Genomic DNA, 23,653 nt, shown 5'->3' on the forward strand with positions numbered 1-23,653 from the left:
TATTCTGTTACTAGCCAGATCTGAATCTCAGGCAGATATGATGGTTGGAACATTCCCAACATTTGCATTTTGTTCCCAGCTTGCACCGCCGTTGTGCCAATTTCCCATGGGCTAACCTTCTCAGCAGCAGCTGTCCAGGATCATATTCAAAAGTGATCCTACCATGGATCCCATCCATTTCCGATGATAAGCAAAAATCACTCATTACGTTGTCTTCAACAAGGTAGTCCACATCAACCATCCTAATCCGACTATGCCATTCTTTGGAACTCCTTCAAATTATTGATTGTATTTGCCTCAGGCTGGTATAGAGAGTTTCAATGATCTATGTATCAAAGTAATTCTTTTTGCCACTTAAGGGAATAATTCTACGAGTCACCTTTCCCAAGGTGTCCTGTTATGGAATCATGGCAATTAACTCCTCGCTACTTTGAAACCTATGCACCATCTTACTCAAGCGTGGAATTGTTGCCTACCAAATTGAAACCCTCATCTTCTACTTCCCTCCATCACTCGGATGTATGTGTTGTGTCTCAGCTCAAGAGATGCTCCAACATCTCATTCCATGAGTTGGTCATGACTCGCTCGGTCATTGTGAAGATCAAAACCTATAGAGTTTTCCTCTCTTCCATTGTCATAACCGGATGAAGATCTTGAAGGCAAAGATGCCAAGATCAACATGATGCAATGGACCATGAAGACTATGCTAGTTCCATGTCCCCTCTGTCTTCTCACCTCACGTCTTGAATCTTGGGACGAGATTCTTGTTTAGTGGGGGTGAGTTGTCACAACCCTAGAATTGCTTGTATTTAGTTGCATCTGTGAGCATCCATGCATCATGTTTAAATTTATGAAATTCGAATTGGGGATGTTCAAACCCCAACACCAAATGAATTCAACTAGGGACCAAATAAAATCATTTTCAATGAACCCAAAATGCCCTTCTAAAATGTTCATCATCTTTGCCTTGGTCTAGAACCTATGACAAAAATGGTGCACACTTTTGTAGGACAACAGAGGGTCACTGAATTAAATCATATAGTATTTCCATTTGGGCATTTAAATGCTATAAAATATTTTAAATGTCCAAATAATCATAAACTGAAATGTTTACTGTTGGATATATGCCAAACAGTGGCTTTGAGCAGTTTCATGATTTTTGGGTTTGTTCTGGTATTTTTAATAAAGCCCTGAAGCTACAAAAGAAATAGAAAACATGAACTAAAAGAGAGAGAGAGAGCTTTACCTGGCCTCACCTGTGCAGCCCACCTGGCCGGCCCAGCTGGCGGCCCAGCCAACTGGCCCAGTCCACCACCGCAGCCCCCTCTGTCGCCTTCCTCCTCGCGCCAGTAGGCACGGGTGTGTGCCCACGGTGCGCTAGCACGCGTGCGGCCACCAACGGCCACCTCCTGCTTCTACCAGCGCCTGGACGACTCCAGATGGCGCCACACACCTCCCTGCCTCTCTCTCTCACTCTCCCTCGCTCTCACCCCCTTCCCTGGATCCCTCTCTCTCGCGCCCGAGCGCACCGCAGCGCGCCGCTGAGCACCACCGTGGCCATCGGCCACCCCACGCCTCGCCAATGCGCCCAGAAGCTCCGCCACGTCGCTTGCTACCTCTCCGTCAAGCCATGAGACGCCGGACGCCCCGTGGAGCCGTCACCACCGTCTTCTTCATCGTTGGCTGCCCGAGATCGCCGTCAACGCCCCGTCACCGTACGTCCTTCCACGAGCCTACTGAGCACGCCGCTTGATCCGCTGGGAGATCCTGCTCCGAACCCCTCTTCTCCCCCTCGTTTATGCTCGTTCTAGCTCCGTTCCCTGCCATGGCCGTAGCTCCTCGCTGCCGTTCATGTCGCCGCTGTGGCCAGGGCCACCGCAGCTCGCGCCCGCGCATATTCCCACGCTCAGCAGCCTCCCAGAAGGCCAACGCCGCCGCCCGCAGCTCCTGCCATGCACTGCAGCACCGCGCGCGCACCTGGCCGTGCTCCGGCCGCCGCCCCTAGCTCGTTTCTCGCGAGCTCTGGCGTCCCCGCAGCCTCCCGCGTGTTCTTTTGGATGCGGACGAGCCCGGGCTATGCCCTGGCGCTCTCAGCACGCCAAAACCCCGCCCATAGCGCTTTCCCGACGCCCTCCTCCACGGATTTGGTCACCGGCGTTTACACTCCGGTGGTGCTGACGTGGCGTCGTAATTATGGCCTAATCACGTTTAGTTTAATCACCTCAGGCACTGACAGTAGGGACCCACGGACTAAATAACCTCGGGCTAAGTTTAGATTAGATTTAATCAAACACGGGGGACCCACACGCCAGCATTGACTTTGCTGACGTGTCCGTTGACCGGTCCCACCTGTCTGTGGCACGAGCCAGCACTGTGAGACTGACCAGTGGGACCCACTGGTCAGGTTTGACCTGGACCAGCCCTGTTGACTTGCTGATGTCACGCTGACGTAGTTAATCTTTTCTGGAATTAGTTTATTTTCGAAATAACCAGAAATTCCAGAAAATGTCCAAAATTTCTAAAATTCATAGAAATTCAACCATAACTCCAAATGAAATAAATTATATATGAAAAATGATTAGAAAAATCCAATCTATCCATCTGTACTGGTTTTCATGCATGTTTAAACAACTTAACCTTGCTGTTTAGTCCAGAACATGATAACGCACTATTTAAGTTCATAATTTGAGTTTGGGGTTGAACCTTTGGTTCAAAATGACCCAAACCCATATGGTTGTAGTTGCATTAGCCCAACACACTCATATTGCCATGTCATTATCATGCATCATAATTGTTGCATTGCATTGATTGTATTCTTCCTTGTTTGCCGGTATTTGTTCCCTCTCGATAGACGTGGTTCCGACGATGTGATCGATGACACCGATGAAGAGCTATACTCTCTTCAGAAGTGCCAGGCAAGCAAAACCCCCCTTGTTCATTCCGATACAATCCAACTCTCTCGCTCCTACTCCCTTTTTCTGCATTAGGACAACAACGATTCAACTGTTACATGCTGCGGTAGTTGAACCCCTTTTCCTCTGCATGACCTGTCATTGCCACAGTAAATAGATGAAACCCACTAGCATGAGTAGGAGTTGTTTGAGCCCTGATGTGCCTACTCATTCGTGCTTGTTTGTCATGCCTGCTACTGCTTAGAGTTGAGTTAGGTCTGATTCATCGGGGATGAATTGGAATGTGGTGAACATGTCCTACTGTTGAGAGCTAAGTGTGTGAACACGATTTGGTAAAGGTAGCGGTGAGAGGCCATGTAGGAGTACATGGTGGGTTGTCTCATTGCAGCCGTCCTCAGGAACTGAGTTATGTGTTTGTGATCCATGAACAGTTACTACCACGCATTAGAATGCTTAAGTGCCCCTCTCGACTTATTAATCAACCTGATCTCTGTGCAGGAGTTGCAACTAGTTTCTGGTGTTTGTAGGTAGTGTTAGTAGTCTACCAAGTGGCACCCGGTACAGATGGGCTTGGGACAGACTAGGCACAGTGGCATGGTGTACCAAGTGGCACCCGGATGGTGGGCTTGGGAACCCTGCTCATGTCATTTCGGGCCGTGAGCGACACCCCGACCAGATCACCTTGCAGATGGAACCCGAATAGGCGATAAACCTGGACTAGAGACTTGTGTGGTTAGTCAGGTCGTGGCCGACTCCCTCACCAGGCTTCCGCTTGAAGGTTGCCGAGATACACGACATGTACATGGTGGTAAGTGGCGAGAGCTTGTGTGAAGAAGTACACCCCTGCAGGGTTAACATAATCTATTCGAATAGCCGTGTCCGCGGTAAAGGACTTCTGGGTTGCCTGTACAGTACATAGACAAGTGAAAGTGGATACTCTAAAACGCGCAAGATAAGCGTGAGTGCTATGGATGGCGTTCTCGTAGGGAGACGGGAGCGGATTCATAGTGATGTATTGATATGGTGAATATGTGGACTCGTGTGCGCCACCTCAAAAGAGTTACTTACAGTCGTAGTTTAGGATAGCCACCGAGTCAAAGCTGGCTAGCTACAGTTAAACTCCACCACCCCCTTGTTGATACTGATTCATATGTAGCTAGTTCTGATGTAAGTCTTGCTGGGTACATTTGTACTCACGTTTGCTTAATTTCTGTTTTTGCAGAGAGGCTTCAGTCTCGCTAGTAGTTCCGCGTGGACTTCGACGTTTAGCTTGTAACCTCAGCTACGAGCTTGTACCTTGGGAGGGTCTTGTAGTTAGTCAGGCTTCTCAGCCTTTTCCTTTTGTAGTTGTTTGTACTCAGACAAGTTAAGCTTCTGCATGTGCTTGTTGCTTGTATGCTCTGTATGTTGGGTCATCAAACCCATGTTTGTAATATCTGGCTCTTCGGAGCCTAATGAATAAATACTTTGAGTCGTAGAGTTTTGTTATGATGCCATGTTGTATTTACACATATCGAGCATATTGTGTGTATGATTGAAATGCTTGGTATGTGTGGGATCCGACAACCTAGTTGTCTATCCTTGGTAGCCTCTCTTATGGGGAAATGTAGTCTAGTGCTTCCACTGAGCCATGGTAGTCTGCTATAGCCCGGTTTACCGGAGTCCCGTTAGCCCAGTTGCTACTGCTCCGGAACACTTAGACTGGTCGGCATGTGTCCTTCTTCAATCATGTGTCTGTCCCTTCGGGGAAATGTCACGCGGTGTCTTTCGGAGTCCTGTTAGCCTGCTACAGCCCGGATTCCCGGAGTCCTGCTAGCCCAGTTGCTACAGCCCGAATTCACTCGCTGATGACCGACACGTTCGTTGATGGGATATGTATGCCTGTCCCTGTAAGTTAGTGCCACTTTGGGTTCACGACTAGTCATGTCGGCCCGAGTTCTCTGTCATATGGATGCTAGCAACACTATCATATACGTGAGCCAAAAGGCGCAAACGGCCCCAGGCCAGGTAAGGTGGCACCCGTGGGAATACCGTGCGTGAGGCCGCAAAGTGATATGATGTGTTACATGCTAGATCGGTGTGACTTAGGATTGGGGTCCTGACATCTCCGGGTCATCCTCTCGCCGCCAGCGACCTCCCGCCGCTGGTCTCCACCGCCGTCAACGGCAACCCCGCCGTTGCCACTGTAGCAAGTTCACTGCCGAGATAGGGTATGAACTTGATCTTTGTGCTATTCTTTAACTCCGATTCCTAACACATTGCTTTGCCATGTTTCTTACCACGTATGAGATCATCCTGTCCAATGAAAACATCCCGTAGATTAGACTTGATTTGAAAATTTAGGGTTAGGTTTCCGCCGAACTCATCTCGGACCGACCGAATTGTAGAAATCGGTCTCACCGATTTGGATTAGGCCATTGCACATGTGATTTTCGGTCTGACCGAGAATTGCAAATCGGTGTGACCGAGTTCGGTTCTCTGTGAAACCCTAGCAGTCTCGGTGCCACCGAACTGTGACTCGGTCTGACCGAGTTGACCAGTTTAGGTTCCAAAAGCTGCTTCGGTATCACCGAGTTTACAAATCGGTAGCTCCGAATGCTTTCTGTTGAGAACTAAAACTAAGTTTTTTAGTCATCTGTTTTGCAAAACTCCTGTACTTTGTGATGCTCATCTTCTCTACCTCATCTATAATCTATTCACAGGGTCTGCTGACAGTTTGCCTGCAAGATGTCTAATCAGAGTGATAGTCAGAACAAGTCAGAAGAGCAGGTTCAGTTGAGTGAGGGCACTAGTCCCTCAGGCAGCTATGATGAGGGCAGCAGGAGCACACCTAGCAACTTGCCAAAAGCAGCTACCAGGACAAGGAAGAAGAAAACCTCAGATTCTGATGATGATGATTATGTGGCTGTTGGGGATGAGGCCACTTCAAGGAAGAAGGTGCTGAAGAAGGAATATAGCACTGCTGCTGCAACAAAGCCTGGAATGAAAACAAAGGCTCCAGCAAGAAGAGTCCCAATGTCAAAAGCCAGAGCCTCAACTGCTGAAGCCTCCAAGCCAAAGAAAGTTGCCACAGGTGAAACTATGAAGTTCACCATTGAATCAGATGATGGTGAAGCAGCAGGTGATGGTAAGAAGAAGAGGGAAAGAACCACTACTGCCAGAGTTCTTGGCAAGCCCTCACTGATGAAAGATTATGGAGAAGAGGAAGAGGAAGAGGATGCTGCACCAGCACCCAAAACTCAGAAGCTCATGGGAGATGCAATCAGATCAGGGGCTGCTCCATCTAAGCCCAAAGCTGCACCCAAGGCAGCTGCTCCAGCTCAGAAAACTGCTCCCAAGAGAAGCACTAGAAACATTCCAGCTGCAGAAAAGAACAAGGCCCCAGTGCCTCAAGTTGAAGAAGAAGAAGATGATGAAGCCCAAGTGCTAAGGAAGCTGAAGCCCAAGATCCCTGACCACAATGATACACACCCTGTTGCAGAAAGCATGAAAATCAGGAAGGATGCAGGACTGAGGTTATGGAGACAGTCTGATCCTTATGCTATCAAGAGAAGAACTGCTGTTGACTACAGGTTTCACACTAAGGAACAACAAGATTTTTATGAGACAATTTTGCTTGACAAGAAGCCCATAGTGTGTGACATGAGATGGGTTGACTGGGAGTACATCAAGAAGAATGAAGATCACTATCCAGGTGTATATGACAGCTTCAAGGCATGTGGAGTTGATACATTTGTTGCTCAGAAGCTCACCAAGTGGAATGATGATCTCATCATGCAGTTTTACTCCAGTGCCCACTTCTACCCAGATGGGTAGATCATTTGGATGTTAGAAGGTACTAGGTACCAATCTTCTATTGAAGAATGGGCTCAGTTGATCAATGCCCCAGAAGAAAATGAAGATGAGTTGGATGTTTATGCTGAGAAGAAGAAAGACCACAACACTATGGCACACATGTACAGAGAGATCCTGATGATGCTTTGGAGAATCACAAGTTTGGATCTGTCCACTTCTTGTTGTCTGGTCTACCTACCATTAACTGGATCCTAAGGCATACATTGCTACCCAAGTCAGGTGACCACAAGATGATCAGAGGACATGCTATCAACTTGCTACATTTGTTTGATGTGCCTCAAAAATTCAAGGTCATGAGTCTGATTGTGGAAACAATCAAAAGGACAGCAGCTGATCAGAAGAGAAGTTGTGGGTATGCCCCACGAATTCAGGAGCTCATCAACTCAAAGATGGGCACAGGCAAATATCTACTGGATAAGGAGCACCTTGCCATCTACCCTGAATTTGAAGACAACACTGTAGTCATGACTGAGAATGAACCATCATCAGCTCAAGCACATGAGAATAGAGAGAAGGCAAAGGCAGAGAAAGCTGCAAAGATGCCAACTGTTGAAGAGGCATCTCAAGTCTTCCTGAAGAGCAAGCAAGATCAGTTAGCATATCTGATCCAATCCACCTTGAGGATTGAGAAGGGCTTGGCCACCCTGACTCAAAACCAGGAGAGCTTGGAGAGGATTATAGAGACCAAATTCTATGATCTTGATCTGAAGGTAACTGAGATCCAAACTGCAGTTGAGCAGCTTCAGGAGGAAGCAGAGGAGAAGAAGGACAAGTCTACCACAGATGCTTTTGCTAGAGTGCCCAGAGGACAAAGATCTGCTGCAGTGCCCGTGATAGATACTAGAGCAATAACATCAGCACCAACAGCTACAGCTCAAGTGCCACCTCCAGCAGCCACTCCACTAGCTCCAGCTACAACATCTGAAGCCTTCGTCCTTGGAGTTCTCTCAACACCACCTCATAAAGATCAAGCCCGAGAGTCGTTTAGCACTATGCATTTTTGAACTTTTTGGTAACTTGTTGCCAAAGGGGGAGAAAAATGTATAGATCATAGGCTTCGAGAGAGAGTGTTGCTTTTTATCTCTCTTGCTATTTTGGTTGAAACTTCTTTATTGTGTGCTTGTGTGATATACTTTGTGTGCTTGTGAGATACTTGTTTGATTATGTGTTTAATCATATGCTACCCTTAATGCTTGTTGGATGATATTATCTCTTATATCCTTATATGATCATTCACTTGCTTGGTGATGAGTGCATGCTTGTAACTTCTATCATTTTGAGCACTCCACCAAGATGTATGTGACATGGAAGAGTAACCCATGATCCTAATCGATTGTGCATTTGCATTCAAAAGCAAATTCTAAATAATGCACAAATTTAGGAGGAGCTCTTGCATATCACATACTTCTCAAAGCGACGATGTTTTTCAATGTTATGATCATTTGTCGAAGCTTTGATCTATATGTTGTCATCAATTACCAAAAAGGGGGAGATTGAAAGTGCAACTATCCCTGGGTGGTTTTGGTAATTCCTAACAACATATAGCTCATTGAGCTAATGCTATTTCAAGATAAATATTTCAGGAAAGCTCAATGATTGGCATGGCATGGATGAGAAAAGTGGACCCCTCAAAATGCTAAGGACAAAAGAATTGGCTCAAGCTCAAAGCACAGGACTCTACATTTTCATTTTAGTGATCCAAGATCACATTGAGTCCATAGGAAAAGCCAATACTATCAAGAGGGGGTGAGGTGTTGCTTAATGAGTTTCTTGCTCAAAGTGCTTAGTGATATGCTCCAAAAACCCTCAACTACTTTCTCACATCCACATATGTCCCAAACCAAAAGTCAAACTCGGCCCCACCGAAACTTTCTATCCGGCGCCACCGAGTTCAATTGACATAGCCACTGCCAGAAACCCTAGGCTTTTCAGTCTCACCGATAGGGATCTCAGTCTCACCGAGATGGGATTGTAATATCTCTGTTTCCCTTTCGTAACGTTTTGGTACAACCGAGATGAGCGATCGGTCCCACCGAGATTGCAATGCAAACACTCTGTTTCCCTTTCGTAACGTTTTGGTACAACCGAGATGAGTGAATCGGTCCCACCGAGTTTGCCTGACCAACTCTCTGTTTGTCTGTTACCAAAATCGGTCTCACCGAGTTTGTGTAATCGGTCTCACCGAGATTACGTTATGCCCTAACCCTAACGAAATCGGTCTCACCGAGTTGACATATCGGTCCCACCGAAAACCCTAACGTTCACATTTTGAACTAAATCGGTCCGACCGAGTTTCATGATTCGGTCCCATCGAGTTTGGTGATTTGTGTGTAACGGTTAGATTTTGTGTGGAGGCTATATATATCCCTACACCCACTCTTCATTCGTGGAGAGAGCCATCAGAACATGCCTACACTTCCAACATACATTTTATGAGAGAGAACCACCTACACTTGTGTTGAGGTCAAGATATTCCATTCCAACCACATAAATCTTGATATCTAGCCTTCCCCAAGTTGCTTTCCACTCAAATCATCTTTCCACCAAATCCAATCCTATGAGAGAGAGTTGAGTGTTGGGTAGACTATCATTTGAAGCACAAGAGCAAGGAGTTCATCATCAACACACCATTTGTTACTTCTTGGAGAGTGGTGTCTCCTAGATTGGCTAGGTGTCACTTGGGAGCCTCCGACAAGATTGTGGAGTTGAACCAAGGAGTTTGTAAGGGCAAGGAGATCGCCTACTTCGTGAAGATCTACCCGAGTGAGGCAAGTCCTTCATGGGCGACGACCATGGTGGCATAGACAAGGTTGCTTCTTCGTGGACCCTTCGTGGGTGGAGCCCTCCATGGACTCGCGCAACCATTACCCTTCGTGGGTTGAAGTCTCCATCAACGTGGATGTACGATAGCACCACCTATCGGAACCACGGATAAAAAAAATCTCCGTGTCAACATTGCGTTTGCTCCCTCAAACTCCTCCCTTTACCTTCATGTGCAATTGTTTTACATTCCGCTGCTATACTCTTAGAATTGCATGTGTAGGTTGATTGCTTGACTTGTGCAAAGTTGCTAAAATCTGCCAAGAACTAAAATTGGGAAAAGGCTAGATTTTTATTTGGTCAAGTAGTCTAATCACGCCCCCTCTAGACATACTTTCGATCCTACAAAACCTCAGTGCTTCCCATTGTTTCCCTGTAACGCATATAAGGTAGTTAGTCATCAGGTTAAGGACGGGTTCACATGCTATAAGTAAAATATGTTGATGAAAAATAAGAACATTGCAGCTTCATCAGATTAATTCAAGTCACACGGAAAACCCATTTATCCAAACCAAGCATGATTAAGAACTAGGAAATATAGCACTTGTAGATGTTTCTCATGTATTAAGTGCAGCCAAATTCGATTTATTCCTCACATGCACAACAATACAAAATTCTACCCACGACAATTGGACATCGCATTGCAGAATTGAACCAAGCAGTTAACTAAACACCACAACAAATGAACCAAACATTAACTGAGCACCACATTGCACAATATAACATACTCCTAATAGAAGATCAGACAGTTAACCAAACAGTTAACTACAGCCAATTGTAGCAATTGTATTTGTTTCTCATGTATTTACTACAGCCAAATTCAATTTATTCCTCACATGGTATACAATAACAGAATGCACCCACAACTATTGAATATCGCATTGCAGAATTGAACCAAACAGTTAACTAAACACCACAACACAAATGAACCAAACGTTAACTGAGCACCATATTGCACAATGTATAACCAAACCAAGCATGCTTGACAACTTGAAAATATAGCAATTGTATTCGTTTCTCATGTATTTTGTAAAGATAAATTCGATTTATTTCTCACATGGAAGACAATACAAAATTGCAGCCTGAAGAATTGAACATCACATTTGCAGAATTGAACCAAACAGTTAACTGAAGATGACAACTAATTAACAAAATAGTTAATAAGTGGGCACCACACTGCATGACATAGAGAACATATACACTAGCGCAACAGATTGGATGGTAAAATTAGATAGCATAATTCACTAGAATTTGTGAAGGAAAGGCAGGAGCATACTTAACCGGCGTAGCTAGCAAATGGCAAGGTGCTCCTCCAAGATCCGGGGGTCGGCACGAATGGCAGCCATCGCGACCTCATCCGCGCGTGTGGCCGCGATTTGCTTCTCTGCTGCCAAATGCTCCTTGAGATCCTGGCTATACTACATGCACCATGGCTTAGGGCGGCGCTTATTTGGTGGAGGGGTTGGTGATTTGGGTGGAAGGTGTCGCGCTCGCATCGGCGGTCGGGGCATGTGGGATGTGGAAGGAGGAGGAGGATGGGGGTCGGGTGTGGATTACCTGCCTGGATAGACGAGGCCGAGCAGTGTGAAGGAGGGTCGCCGACGAGGAGGCGGCGCTGCAAGCTAGGAGTGAAGGTTTCAACTTGGAAAGGAAGGTGGAAAGAGGGGAAATGTGGCTTTTGGTAAGGGGGAGGGGGCGGGGAGGTAGATATTTCCGCGGAAGCCGAAAATATGGAATCGCCTCAGCCCAAAAACTGGCGCGCAAAATGTAATCAGACACGGTCCCTTACTCAGAACTGTGTACAATATGTGGACATGACAAACGATTCAGATAGCTTAACCCGTGTGTGATGAGTTTGAACGTCAAAAGTTTTGGTTCGAATTTCCATGGTTACAGTGGTCATCCACGTCATTGCATAATTTGGGTACACAATGGAGACTACAACACACCCACACTTCTTAATCGAGCAAGTTTAGCAATTAAACAGAGCTAGCTGACCTAAGCATTACTCTAACAAATTAAAGACCGACGCTCTTAATTAAACAAAACAAAGAGTACTACTACGACTGGTGCTCGTCGATCTCCGCCGCCGCCTCCATGTCCAGCTCGCGCCCGACGGTCTCCTGGGGAAGGGGCTCCATGGCATCCATCACACCATACTCGGCAAGCATCTCGCCATCCGCGTCCGCCATCTCTTTGGAAAAGGCCGCCACGAGCTGGGCATGGGCGGATGCGATCTGGGCTTGGACGGGCTCCGTCGTTGCAAGGTATGCGATGGAGGAACGAACGGCTGCTCGAACGCTCTCGGTGATTGCCAGCTCTTTGGCCGTGGGTTGCCGACCGTTGTCGGAGAAGCTTCGTTAGATTTGTGCGGTGACCGCCAGGAGTTGGGCGTGGGCGGCCTCGACATGGTCGTGGGCGGCCTCCATCAGGGCTAAGGCCGCCGCTCCGGAACGGACAGCTGCTGTGCCGCTCTCGCTAGTTGCTATCCCCGAGGCAGATGTTGCTGCCGCCACCTGAGAAGCAACAACGACCGTTTGGGCTGCCTTTGCCGCCCGGTCGCAGATTGCGGCCGCGCTCATGTACCTTGTTAGCACGCGCATGGCGGCTGCGGCCGTGCTCTCGCCGGAGTGGGCCACCGAAGTTGCCCTCACGACATGAGTCCACGTGCCCATCTTTCACCGGCGACGATTGAATGGTGAAATGATATTTGGGGAGCGAGCTAGTGTGCTTGAGACGCCGGCTGTGGACTATAGCCGACGCACCTTCTCGTGTAAGCCATAGGCGTACTATACACCGACGGTGCTCCAGGATATTTTGTGCTGCATCTCACACGGTTGGTGATAATAAACTGTGTGCGATCTACTTGATTTTTCGTCTTGATTTGAATTACATAATGGGGTCACAGCTGCAAAGGATGGTGTTTGAATTGCTAGAACTTTTATCTGCAGTGAGCATGCAACTATAGGTCTGTCGTCAAAAAAATTGGAATTATTCAGGGTTCGCTTGGACATTTATATACATTAACTGAGTTTTCTATGCATTCATGTGCATAATTCAAATTTGAACTACAGGCACATGCTCTAATGCATATAAATTAGTTGAAAATTCAAATCCATGTCCTTGGTTGCCTGCTTAGTCCCATGCAAGAAATGGGAATGAATGTCATGCCACCGTCACTCGGCCACAAACATTGAGATACCTGGTTTTTAAATTCTAGTAAATCCAAAACTCGTCTGAAATTCATGAAACTTGGCATGCTATCATGGAGCGCCATCAACATGCCCGTGGTAAATTTTTTGTCCCATTTGGGGCAGGTTTGGGTATATGCTTCTCACAAACCAGAGCTTCTCACAACAAGCATGATGGTTTCGGTAGGGAACGTTCCACCTTTGGAGACGAAACGATATCCATTGCCTCTTATTGCTTCCAAATTTTTTCTCGTGTCAACATTGAACAACAGGAGTGTTGTGTCAATTTTTGTGATTTTTCGGGGTTCATTTGGACATTTTCATGCATTAACTGAGTTTTCAATGCATTTATGTGCATAATTCAAATTTGAACTACATGCACATGCTCCAGTGCATATAAATTGGTTGAAAAATGAAAACTGTGTCCTTGGGTGCATGCTTACACTACTGGAATCAGGATCTTTGCCGTCAGCCAGCTCTTTGCCGTCTGCTAGCTGACGGCAAAGAAGGTCTTTGCCATCAGCTTACAGATAGCTGACGACAAAGAAAGAGCGGACGGCAAAGAGGGTGTTTGCCTTCAGCCTTCTCTTTGCTGTCAGCTAGCTGACGACATAGAATCTTTGCCGTCTGCTAGCAGACGGCAAAGAGCCCAAGAGCAGACGGCAAATAAAATAACCTAACGTATCTAACGACCGGTAGACGGCAAAGAAAAAACGCATGCCACGGATCAATCCCACGGATTGATGACTTGGCACACACCCACCCATGACCCACACAGCCCCGGGCCCCACCTGAGGGAGTCCTGGACTAAGGGGTCCTTGGGCGTCCGGCCTGCTATCCATGGGCCGGGCTGATGGGCTGTGAAGACGTGAAGACCGAAGACCATACTCGTGTCTGGATTGGACTTTCCTTGGCGTGGAAGGCAAGCTAGGCGACCAGCTGTGAAGATTCCTTTTTATGTAACCGAATCCATGTAACCCTAGATCTCTCCGGTGTCTATATAAACCGGAGAGCATAGTCCGGATAGGACACATTCATTACCATATACACATAGGCTAGTCTTCTAGGGTTTAGCCATTACGATCTCGTGGTAGATCAACTCTTGTAACACTCATATTCATCAAGATCAATCAAGCAGGAAGCAGGGTATTACCTCCATAGAGAGGGCCCGAACCTGGGTAAACATCATGTCCCCCGTCTCCTGTTACCATCGATCCTAGACGCACAGTTCGGGACCCCCTACCCGAGATCCGCCAGTTTTGACACCGACATTGGTGCTCTCATTGAGAGTTCCACTGTGTCGTCGTCAAAAGGTTTGATGGCCCCTTCAATCGTCGATGATGACGGTGTCCAGGGAGAAACCTTTCTCCCCGGACAGATCTTCGTGTTCGGCGGCTTCGTACTGCGGGCCAACTCGCTTGGCCATCTGGAGCAGATCGACAGCTACGCCCCTGGCCATCAGGTCAGATTCAGAAGCTTGAACTACGTTGCGGACATCCGTGGAGACTTGATCTTCGACGGATTCGAGACCGCGGCAATCGCTCGCTGCCGCCCAGATGGACATGGCTTAAACCTGTCATCGGGCCGCATCCCAGAGAGAGCTCCTGCAGCAACTCTGGCCTTAGACTCGGAGAAATCAAGTCCCCCGAAGATGGGAAGCTCAACCCCATCGTGGGGGCTACCGATTCTGCGGCATTGGAGCCGCTCGCAAATTCCGCTGCGTACGACATGTAGATCAACGGAACCCCGGACTCTTCTCCGATGTCGAGTTCTGAACCCTGCGAGTCCGCGGACAGCGAACTCGATCGGTTATCGATCTTCAAGTTCAGCGCCACAGATGTTTTCCAAAACTCGCCCATGGGCGACCTACTAAACTCATTAAAAAACCTATCCCTGGCAGATGGCTCATCGCCGAACTATGTTCGGTTCGAACTTACGGCGGATGATGGAGAATTTTGCTCCCCACCGACCACCCACTTTATAGCCACCGTCGAGGACCCAACCAACACGTCTGACCCCCGCTCTGAAGGCATCACCGGTATAGACAACGATGAGGGGCAGGGCCAGAGCCTTCCACCCGCTAGACACGGGATGACCACTTCCTGGTATGACATGTGTATGATAGACACACCCGACGACGCTCTCGACGATGACAAGGAGGATCCAGTCGAGAATAAACCTCCTGGTACACAGTCCGAACACTGGCGCCCACGGCGCCGCTCCAAGACACATCGCCCAAGAGAAAACACTGCTAGCACCAGAGAAAATAACACTCCGGACAATGAAGACCCTGTTGAGGTAGAATCCGAACAGGAGGAACAGGAAAGCGGGCAAGACAGCCTTGATGAACAGGCCACACATGGAGACTTGGAGGACATCAATTATCTCCCACCCTCCGAGGAAGAGGAGATCCTCGACAACGAGGATTTTATCGTGCCTAAGGAACCTCTCGAGCAGGAGCGTTTCAAACGCTGGCTTATAGCCACTACAAGGAGCCTAAGGAAAAAGCAGCTGCAACTTCAAGCAAGCCAAGATTTTCTCAATGATAGATGGACCGTGGTCTTGGCCGCCGAAGAATACGGCCTTAGTAGCCCAGACGAAAGCCACCCCAAGAGCAGGTGTCTCCCTCGATACGATGGCAGGGCGTTGGATCCCACATCACCATCGAACAATGCGGCGGGCCGGCCACAGTTCGGTCCAGACAAAGCAGCAGCCCAAGCAAAGCAACATACCATCCCATCCGGCCGTCAAATCAAGAGCAAAACAACTCAAGGGAACACTCGCGACATCAACCACGACCTGGAGGACAGAGCAGGGCGCACAAGATCGATGTACAGATCACGGAGATACACCCGGACCGACAATTATGGTCACCCATTCGGACACTACAGAGCCGACCATGCCCGGACCGAACTCTGTAAACGGAGTCCGCCGGAAGTGCTTCATAGTGTGGCTCAACATAGGGGAGCCGCACACCCTCTCTGCTTCACTGACGAGGTAATGAAGCATGAATTTCTAGACGGGTTTAAACCTATTAACATCGAATCGTACGATGGAACAACAGATCCCGTGGTATGGATTGAGGATTACCTCCTCCATATTCACATGGCTCGCGGAGACGACCTTCATGCCATTAAATACATACCTCTCAAGCTTAAAGGGCCAGCTCGCTACTGGCTAAACTGTTTACCAGAAAATTCTATTGGTAGCTGGGAAGATTTGGAAGACGCCTTTCGAGACAACTTCCAAGGAACATATGTCCGGCCGCTATATGCCGATGACTTAAGTCACATTGTCCAGAAGCCCGGCGAGTCAGCCAGGGAGCTCTGGACTAGGTTCTTAGTCAAAAAGAACCAAATTGTCGACTGTCTAGACGCAGAAGCCCTCGCAACCTTCAAACATGGCGTCCGGGATGAATGGCTAGCGCGCCACCTCGGCCAGGAAGGACCTAAGTCCATGACAACCCTTACCGCTCTAATGACCCGCTTTTGTGCGGGAGAAGACAACTGGCTTGCTCGTAAAAGCAACAACGCCAGCGACCCGAGCACTTCCAAAATTCGAGACGGCAACGGCAAGCCACGACGAACTGAACACAACAGTCGCAGTAATATATGCGACACAACGGTGAATGCCGAATTCCGTAATCCGAATCCCAGTCAACGGAAGAAGCCTCTGAAGGAAAACCAGGATGGACCATCCACCCTTGACAGGATATTGGACCGACCTTGTCAGATTCACGGTCACCCTGATAGGCCAGCTAATCATACCAACAGAAACTGTTGGGTCCTCAAGCAGGCAGGCAAGCCCAACGCTGATCACAAGGGGAGGAGGCCACCAGGCAATAGAGACGATGGATCAGCTCGCCAGCCAAACACCAAGGGCCAGAAAAACTTTCCCTCTGAAGTTCGACTACTCCTAGAACGGAAATAGCAGTTCGGCTTCCGCCGCCCACCTACTGTACTGGCAAAGTTCACACCACGCGTACATCACTATGCACTCAAGATACCATGGGCATCGGCGGAAGCACAATATGGACAACCCTGCAAGAATCCCCGTAACATTCTTATCCGGCTTTCTTATTTTTCTGTATCATTTCTTAAAAACAGGTGACCATCAGGACAACATCTACATCGGACTCTCTCGAAGTTCGGATCCGCACACTCACCTACGGGGCCACTCCCGTTAAGGATTCCCCTCCCCGAGGACGGGCGGCGCAGACGTGCGACAGGAGGTCCAAAATAAGCTTTTGTAGACCGCACTCTTTCTTTTGAGCCTGTACCATGCCCTTTTCCTCTGTTCCCAACCCCGAGCATGTCAAATAGCTGGTTTGTGGTTTTTACTCTTTATATATATTTATCATTGGCATATTGCTCCGCTCCCAGTAAACTTTATCCGAACTAATCTTTTATGCTCTTTCTACAATGAGTCCGGCCGTAACGGCTGCCTTACAAGACGCGCCTCGGCATAACTTGCCAGGGGCCCGGTATGGGAACAAACGAGCCGCCAGTAAAAGTCCGAACAGCTCTATAGCGTACTTCGGCGTCGCAAGTTTGGCCTTATATGCATCAGCTCCGAATCATTGTCTTTGGTCAATAGTTGGGTTGCCCGGCTCCTGTGCTTGCTACCCTACGTTCCGCTCTATCGGCTAGGGTAGTAAAGGGAGAACTACTGCGATTGTGCCCTGGCCTAGACCGGATGAGCACCTCAGTAGAGAAAGCCGAAAACTGACTGTCATGATGCGGCGAGAGCTGGTCAACCACTTGACGACTTATTCGAATCTTTAGTGATTCTCCGTGTCACACGAGGGATCTTTTTTAGATCAACATATGTAAAGCACTATGCGCCGTATACATACCAGGGGCTATGTCGTAGCCCCACCATAAAACTCCTATGGCTAAGTGAAAGTGTTAACGCCCTATAGTCCGATTGCCTGGTTCGCCGCATTATCACCTCCTTTATGGACCAAGACGTTGGATAAAGAGTGATTAAATGCTTTTCCGAACACCCCCGTACTTCCTACGAGGGGGCTGAAGCCGACGACTGGAAAACTTTCAGATTATACTAAAACGGCCACAGAGGAGGAATTCAAGCTTTTGAGCAAAATATAAATAGATTAACTATAAAGTTGTCTGTTACATCATTATATAAATCACTCGAACATTATATCTTTCGAGCATTGACCCTCTATCAAGCGGGCGGCATCCAAGACGTCTTCAAAATAGTGCTCCGGCTCATTACGGTCCTGGCCCTTGGGTGGACTCCTCGCCGCAACATCAATGGCCTTCATCTTTCCCCAAAATGTTTTGACTCGGGCAAAGGCCATCCGTGCACCCTCAATGCACGCCGACCGCTTCACAGCGTCGATATGTGGCACCGCGTCAACAAGCCGCCGCACCAGGCCAAAATAACTACTCGGAATAGGCTCACTTGGCCACAACCGGATTATGACGTTCTTCATGGCGTCGCCAGATATCCTATGAAGCTCGGCCCACTGGGACATCTGTTCATTGAGCAACAGAGGGCGCTTCGACGCGCCGAATTGTGACCAGAAAAGCTTCTCCGTTGCATACCCCTCTTGTGCGTGGTAAAATTGCGCCGCATCGGAAGAACTCTTCGGCAAGTCCAAAAATTCAGCCGGAGAACTCCAGACCTGGTTTAGCTGAGCATAGTCCGGATCGCCAAACTTGGTCTGAAGCAAAAAGGGCTTACCGGCCGCTATCTCCTTAGCCTGCCGAATCTCTTCACGAGCTGCCCTAGATTCAGACCGAGCTTCACTCGCCTCTCGTACGGCCTTATCAAGCTCAGCCATTTTGGCTTTATTCTCCTTCTCAAGGAATTCACATCGGCTGGCAGTATTCTTCAATTCAAGCGCCAGTGCGGATATTTTCTCCTCACTTTGGCGCCGAGCTGCTTGTTCGGCTCTTAGATCAGCCGATGCCTTCTCGGCAGCCGCATCACTACGCCGGGCCTGCTCCTTGGCCCGGGCTAGCTCCGCCCGAAGAGCTTCAACGGCGGCAGCACCATCTGCAATCATGCACATTTCATATAAACCCTTTTCGGCATCAGGCCTACATTACAAGCACATTGGTGTAAGGAATGCTCGACATATATACCTTGCGAGTCGTCAAGACGCCTGTTGATCAATGCAATGTCATCTTCCGCAATATCCAGCTTTCGCTGCAGTTCGGCCACTTCCGTATTTCGGGTAGCCGCAGGAGGGGAGGCAGCCTGTATTCCAAGTTAAATCAAGGTTAGCAACTGAGCATATCTTTTTGATCCTCCGATCGCTTCCGTCGGAAGGCAATCCAAGTCTCAGGGGCTAGTGCATATACAACAGGTGCATTTTGTCAATATTATTCAATTGGCAAAACTACATCACAAACCTCAAAACCCCTTAGGAGGCTCGTGAAGGCCTCGTTCAACCCGATCTTCACGGATAGAACCTTTTCGACCTTCGTAACCATCAAGGCACGGTGTTCCTCCAAAACGGACGCTTGTCGCAGCATGTCCGTCAGCATTTCCAGCGCTTCTGGGTCTTCGGAAGCCGCCGTCGGAGTACGGTATTCCTTTGAAGGAACCCGCCCAGTCGCCCCCGGGATCGTCTCCGGCTCTAAACCAGATAGGGCGGGGCCGCCATGCTTGATTCCCGAACCTGGAGTGACAGAGGCACCACCTTCGGGTAATGCCCTCTTCGTTTCCTGCACTGCTTGCCGACCTGGAGGAGCCCCCCGGGACGATACCTCAGAATCATCCGCCCTGTTGGGCGAGGGGACCGGAGAAGGCGTGCCACTCTCCATCATCTCTGGAAGAAGGTCTCCCGAGGAGGAGGACGATTGGGAAACCCCAGGCGTTAACCTACGAGGACATACGTATATCGGAGGATTACTTCCGTAATAAGAAAGGAAGGAGGTATGGCTAAAGTACCGTGCTGCACTTACGGTTTGGCCAGAGGTTTATCCTTGTCATAAAGCTCCACGTCAACATCGCTTGCTCGGCCCAAGCCGCCCGACGATAGCGTTTTCCCTTTCTTGGAAGGTTTCCCCTCATGACGTTCAGGAGCGGCCCTCTTCTTGCCATGGAAGGCCTCCTCTGCACCTTTGCCCTCGGGCAAGAGGGTTTCGGTTTCCCCGAACACAACGTCTGATTTATCCTTGGGGCAGAGACCACCTCCGGCCTCCCTGTTCTCGCCCTCCTCCGCAGACACCTGGTACGGTGTCGGAGTCAGCATCCTCGTTAGTAGGGCATTCGCAGAGTCTTCGGGAAGGGGCGCCGGACACCAGATCAACACCGCTTTCTTTATCCAGTCCTGTGAAGGGACGGATTGTTCAATATCTTACCAAGAGATACTCGAATAAAGGGTGTGCGGAGATCGAATACTTACCGCGGTGTCCGGATGATTGCAGTCGAGGCCAACATCTTCGGTGGTGTCCGGCCATTGCTCTCGTTCCCCGAAATATAATTTCCACATTCCCTCGTGCGTAGTGCCGAGGAAGTGCTGAAGAGTCCGCCGTCCTTCGGGATTAAACTCCCACATACGGAGAGGCCGCCGCTGACATGCATGGCAGGGTCCGGCGGACTAGCATTACTTGAACGACGTTCACAAGTCCGTTGCCCTTCTCGATAAGGCATCGGACGCGACCTTGCAGAGTCTGCACTTCATTGACGGATCCCCAGTCCAGTCCCTTATTGATCCATAAAGCAAGCTGAATTGGAGGGCCAGGTCGGAACGCAGGCGTAGCCGCCCGTTTGGAGCCCCGCGGCTCATTGATATAAAACCACCCCTGCTGCCATAGGTCGGAAGACTTGGCGAAAGATCCTTCAAACCAAACCGCGCTGGCAAGCTTGCCTATTGTGACGCTACCGCACTCTGCCTGCTCCTCCTCTGTCACCTGCGGCCTCACGTCAAAGGTCTTGAGCCACAAACCAAAGTGCGGAGGAGTCCGAAGGAATGCCTCACATGTGACGATAAATGTCGAGATGAGGAGAATAGAGTCCGGGGCCAGATCGTGAAAGTCTAGCCCATAGTAAAACATGAGCCCCCGGACGAAGGGGTTAAGCGCGAACCCTAACCCATGGAGGAAGTGGGACACAAACACTACCCTCTCGCCGGATTTGGGGGTAGGAACGACCTGCCCCTGTGCAGGAAGCCGATGGAGGATTTCCGGGGTCAGATACCTCGCTGCGCGGAGCTTCGCAATATCCTCCTCTGTGACAGAAGAAGCCACCCACCGGCCTGGACGGCTGGATCCGGACATGATTGGGGCTGGTGGCGATGGGAACCCGAGGGTTGGAACTTGGGGTGGCTAGGGTTGAGGAAGAAGCGAGCGCAAAGGAAGAAGACGAGTCTGGGACCCTATATAAAGACCCCAAGTACTAAGCGTATCCACCTGGGTCTCGAAACTTACCAATCTCCAGAGAGTTGTACCCGGGGGACGGTTGGGTTACCCACGCCTGCATTAATGAAAATCCCGTGAATAAGGGAACACGATCTCTGCCTTGGCAAGACAAGCCAGTAAAACCGCGTCCCGAGACGTGGGGCGACGCGCCAGCCAACGGTTGGAAATAGTGACCGGGCAGGCGTGATGTCATAAACAGTTACCAATAAATTAGGCTCGTATATTTTCTGCAACTATATATACAGGTCCGGATATATCTACTACATCCGAAGACTATCTTGGAGTTCGGAGAAAGGGGAACCCGCCTTGCAATGCCGAAGACAATCTGCGCGCCGGACTCCTCGTCATTGAAGCCAGGTTCAGGGGCTACTGAGGGAGTCCTGGACTAAGGGGTCCTCGAGCGTCCGGCCTGCTATCCATGGGCCGGACTGATGGGCTGTGAAGACGTGAAGACCGAAGACCATACTCGTGTTCGGATTGGACTTTCCTTGGCGTGGAAGGCAAGCTAGGCGACCAGCTGTGAAGATTCCTTCTTATGTAGCCGACTACATGTAACCCTAGATCTCTCCGGTGTCTATATAAACCGGAGAGCATAGTCCGGATAGGACACATTCATTACCATATACACATAGGCTAGACTTCTAGGGTTTATCCATTACGATCTCATGGTAGATCAACTCTTGTAACACTCATATTCATCAAGATCAATCAAGCAGGAAGTAGGGTATTACCTCCATAGAGAGGGCCCGAACCTGGGTAAACATCGTGTCCCCCGTCTCCTGTTACCATTGATCCTAGACGCACAGTTCGGGACCCCCTACCCGAGATCCGCCGGTTTTGACACCGACACCACCCACGATGCACACACGCCCAACCCACGCACACCCACACCCACGTTGGATCCCATCTCTCTCGTCTTCCTCGATCCCCTTTCTCCACCCCACGCCATCGCCAGATTCCGGCGATCCCCGCTGTTCCCCACCGCCCAACTTTCCTCCCCGAGGTCACCTCTCCCCGCTCACCATCTCCACCGACCGGTTTCTCTCCTCGCCCAGGAGAGCCACGTGATGGAGCTGTCGTCTACTTTCGAGGAGCGCGCCCGATGGATGGAGGACACACGCAACCACCGCATGTCCCGTCTCCAAGCCGAGAAGGAGATCCAGGCCGCCAAGTCCCGCCTCCTCGCCGCCAAGGCCGCCGCCGCCCGCCTCCTAGAGCGGCGCCGCCTCCTCCTCGAGCGCCGTGCCATGGACCTCGCCTCCCACGCCCTCGCCGCCCGCACCGACATCGACGCCACTCACGCGCGTCGCCTCGCCGTCGCCCGCGACATCAGCTCGACCAACGGCGAGATCGAGGTGGCGCAGCAGAAGGCGGAGGAGTGGGACCGCTTCTACGAGTCCAAGAGGAAGGAGATGGAGGAGTTCCGGGCGATGTCGCAGCAGTTCGAGGCGGGAGCTCGTCAGGAAGTGCAGAGGCTCAAGGCCTCTGTGTCTCAACTGCACGCAGCCCTGCAGGAGCTGCAGAGTAGCGGGTTGCACTGGGACGACGCCGGGATCGGGGCTGCGGAAGCTAGGAAGGCCGACCTCATGGCTAAGAAGGCCAAGCTGGATGAGACCCTGGCTGCAGCCCGCCAGTTCAGAGCACTGCTTCGGCAGCAGCTCCAGAAAGCCTTCACGTCACAGGTTAGGGATCAAAAGGCAGCACAAAACTGACTAGTTATGTGGTACAAGCAAAATGACATTCATTAGCTAGCTCATCAATCGCTTCGAATTAAAGATGCAATACAAGTGTGGCGGGCTAGTGGACAGTAACATAGTAGTACAAATGTAGTGTTACTTTTAGGCAAATGTCGAGGAAATTTTGAACTAATGGATGAGTTTCGTGGGACGAAGCGGGCTGCCACTTGCACTCCTACTAGTGATGAAACGAACTTCAAATGTCTCTACATGTAGATACAGTTTTTTATTTCAGTCTTGTTTAGAGGAGGCCCCAGCGGCGTCGAGCTGCTGTTGCTGCGGGCACAGCGACGTCGGCTTGGTCAGGATGGTCGCATGCCTTCAAGATTTTCAACGGCGGTGTCTCGGCACTGATGGCGGAGTCGACGGCGAGCATCGACGGGTACAGGTTCAGGTCATCCATGAATTGGTAGTTATTCGTCATATATAGTTGCAATTTGGTCAGTCCGGTTGTGGCTATGGAGCACTTCTTTTGGAAATGTGCTAGATCTGTCATGTAGGAGTATTTGGCAATGGATATTTGCTCATACAGAATTTTGATAATCAACTAGGAATTACAATTAGAATCAAAGCAATGCTACTTGTACTCCTTTCATGAAAAAAGGCTACTCGTAGGACCCTTGTAGGAGACCATCCTCAAGATCGACGAGAAGATGAGGTCTGGACCCTTGTAGGAGACCATCCACAAGCAGCGCCGGATGTAAGTTGACTGCTTCAAACCCAATCCGTCATTGCTCCTCTTA

General features: G+C 49.5%; 1 protein-coding gene across 1 annotated transcript; it reads left to right on the forward strand.

Annotated features, from left to right (window-relative positions):
* Positions 1 to 22,241: 22,241 nt before the first annotated feature.
* On the forward strand, positions 22,242 to 22,886 carry LOC123171184 (uncharacterized). The gene has a single exon (XM_044588798.1). The coding sequence runs from the start codon at positions 22,242 to 22,244 to the stop codon at positions 22,884 to 22,886; it is 645 nt and encodes a 214-aa protein (XP_044444733.1).
* Positions 22,887 to 23,653: the final 767 nt, after the last annotated feature.

Source organism: Triticum aestivum, chromosome 7D, assembly GCF_018294505.1.
Source record: "Triticum aestivum cultivar Chinese Spring chromosome 7D, IWGSC CS RefSeq v2.1, whole genome shotgun sequence".
Lineage (NCBI taxonomy): Eukaryota > Viridiplantae > Streptophyta > Magnoliopsida > Poales > Poaceae > Triticum > Triticum aestivum.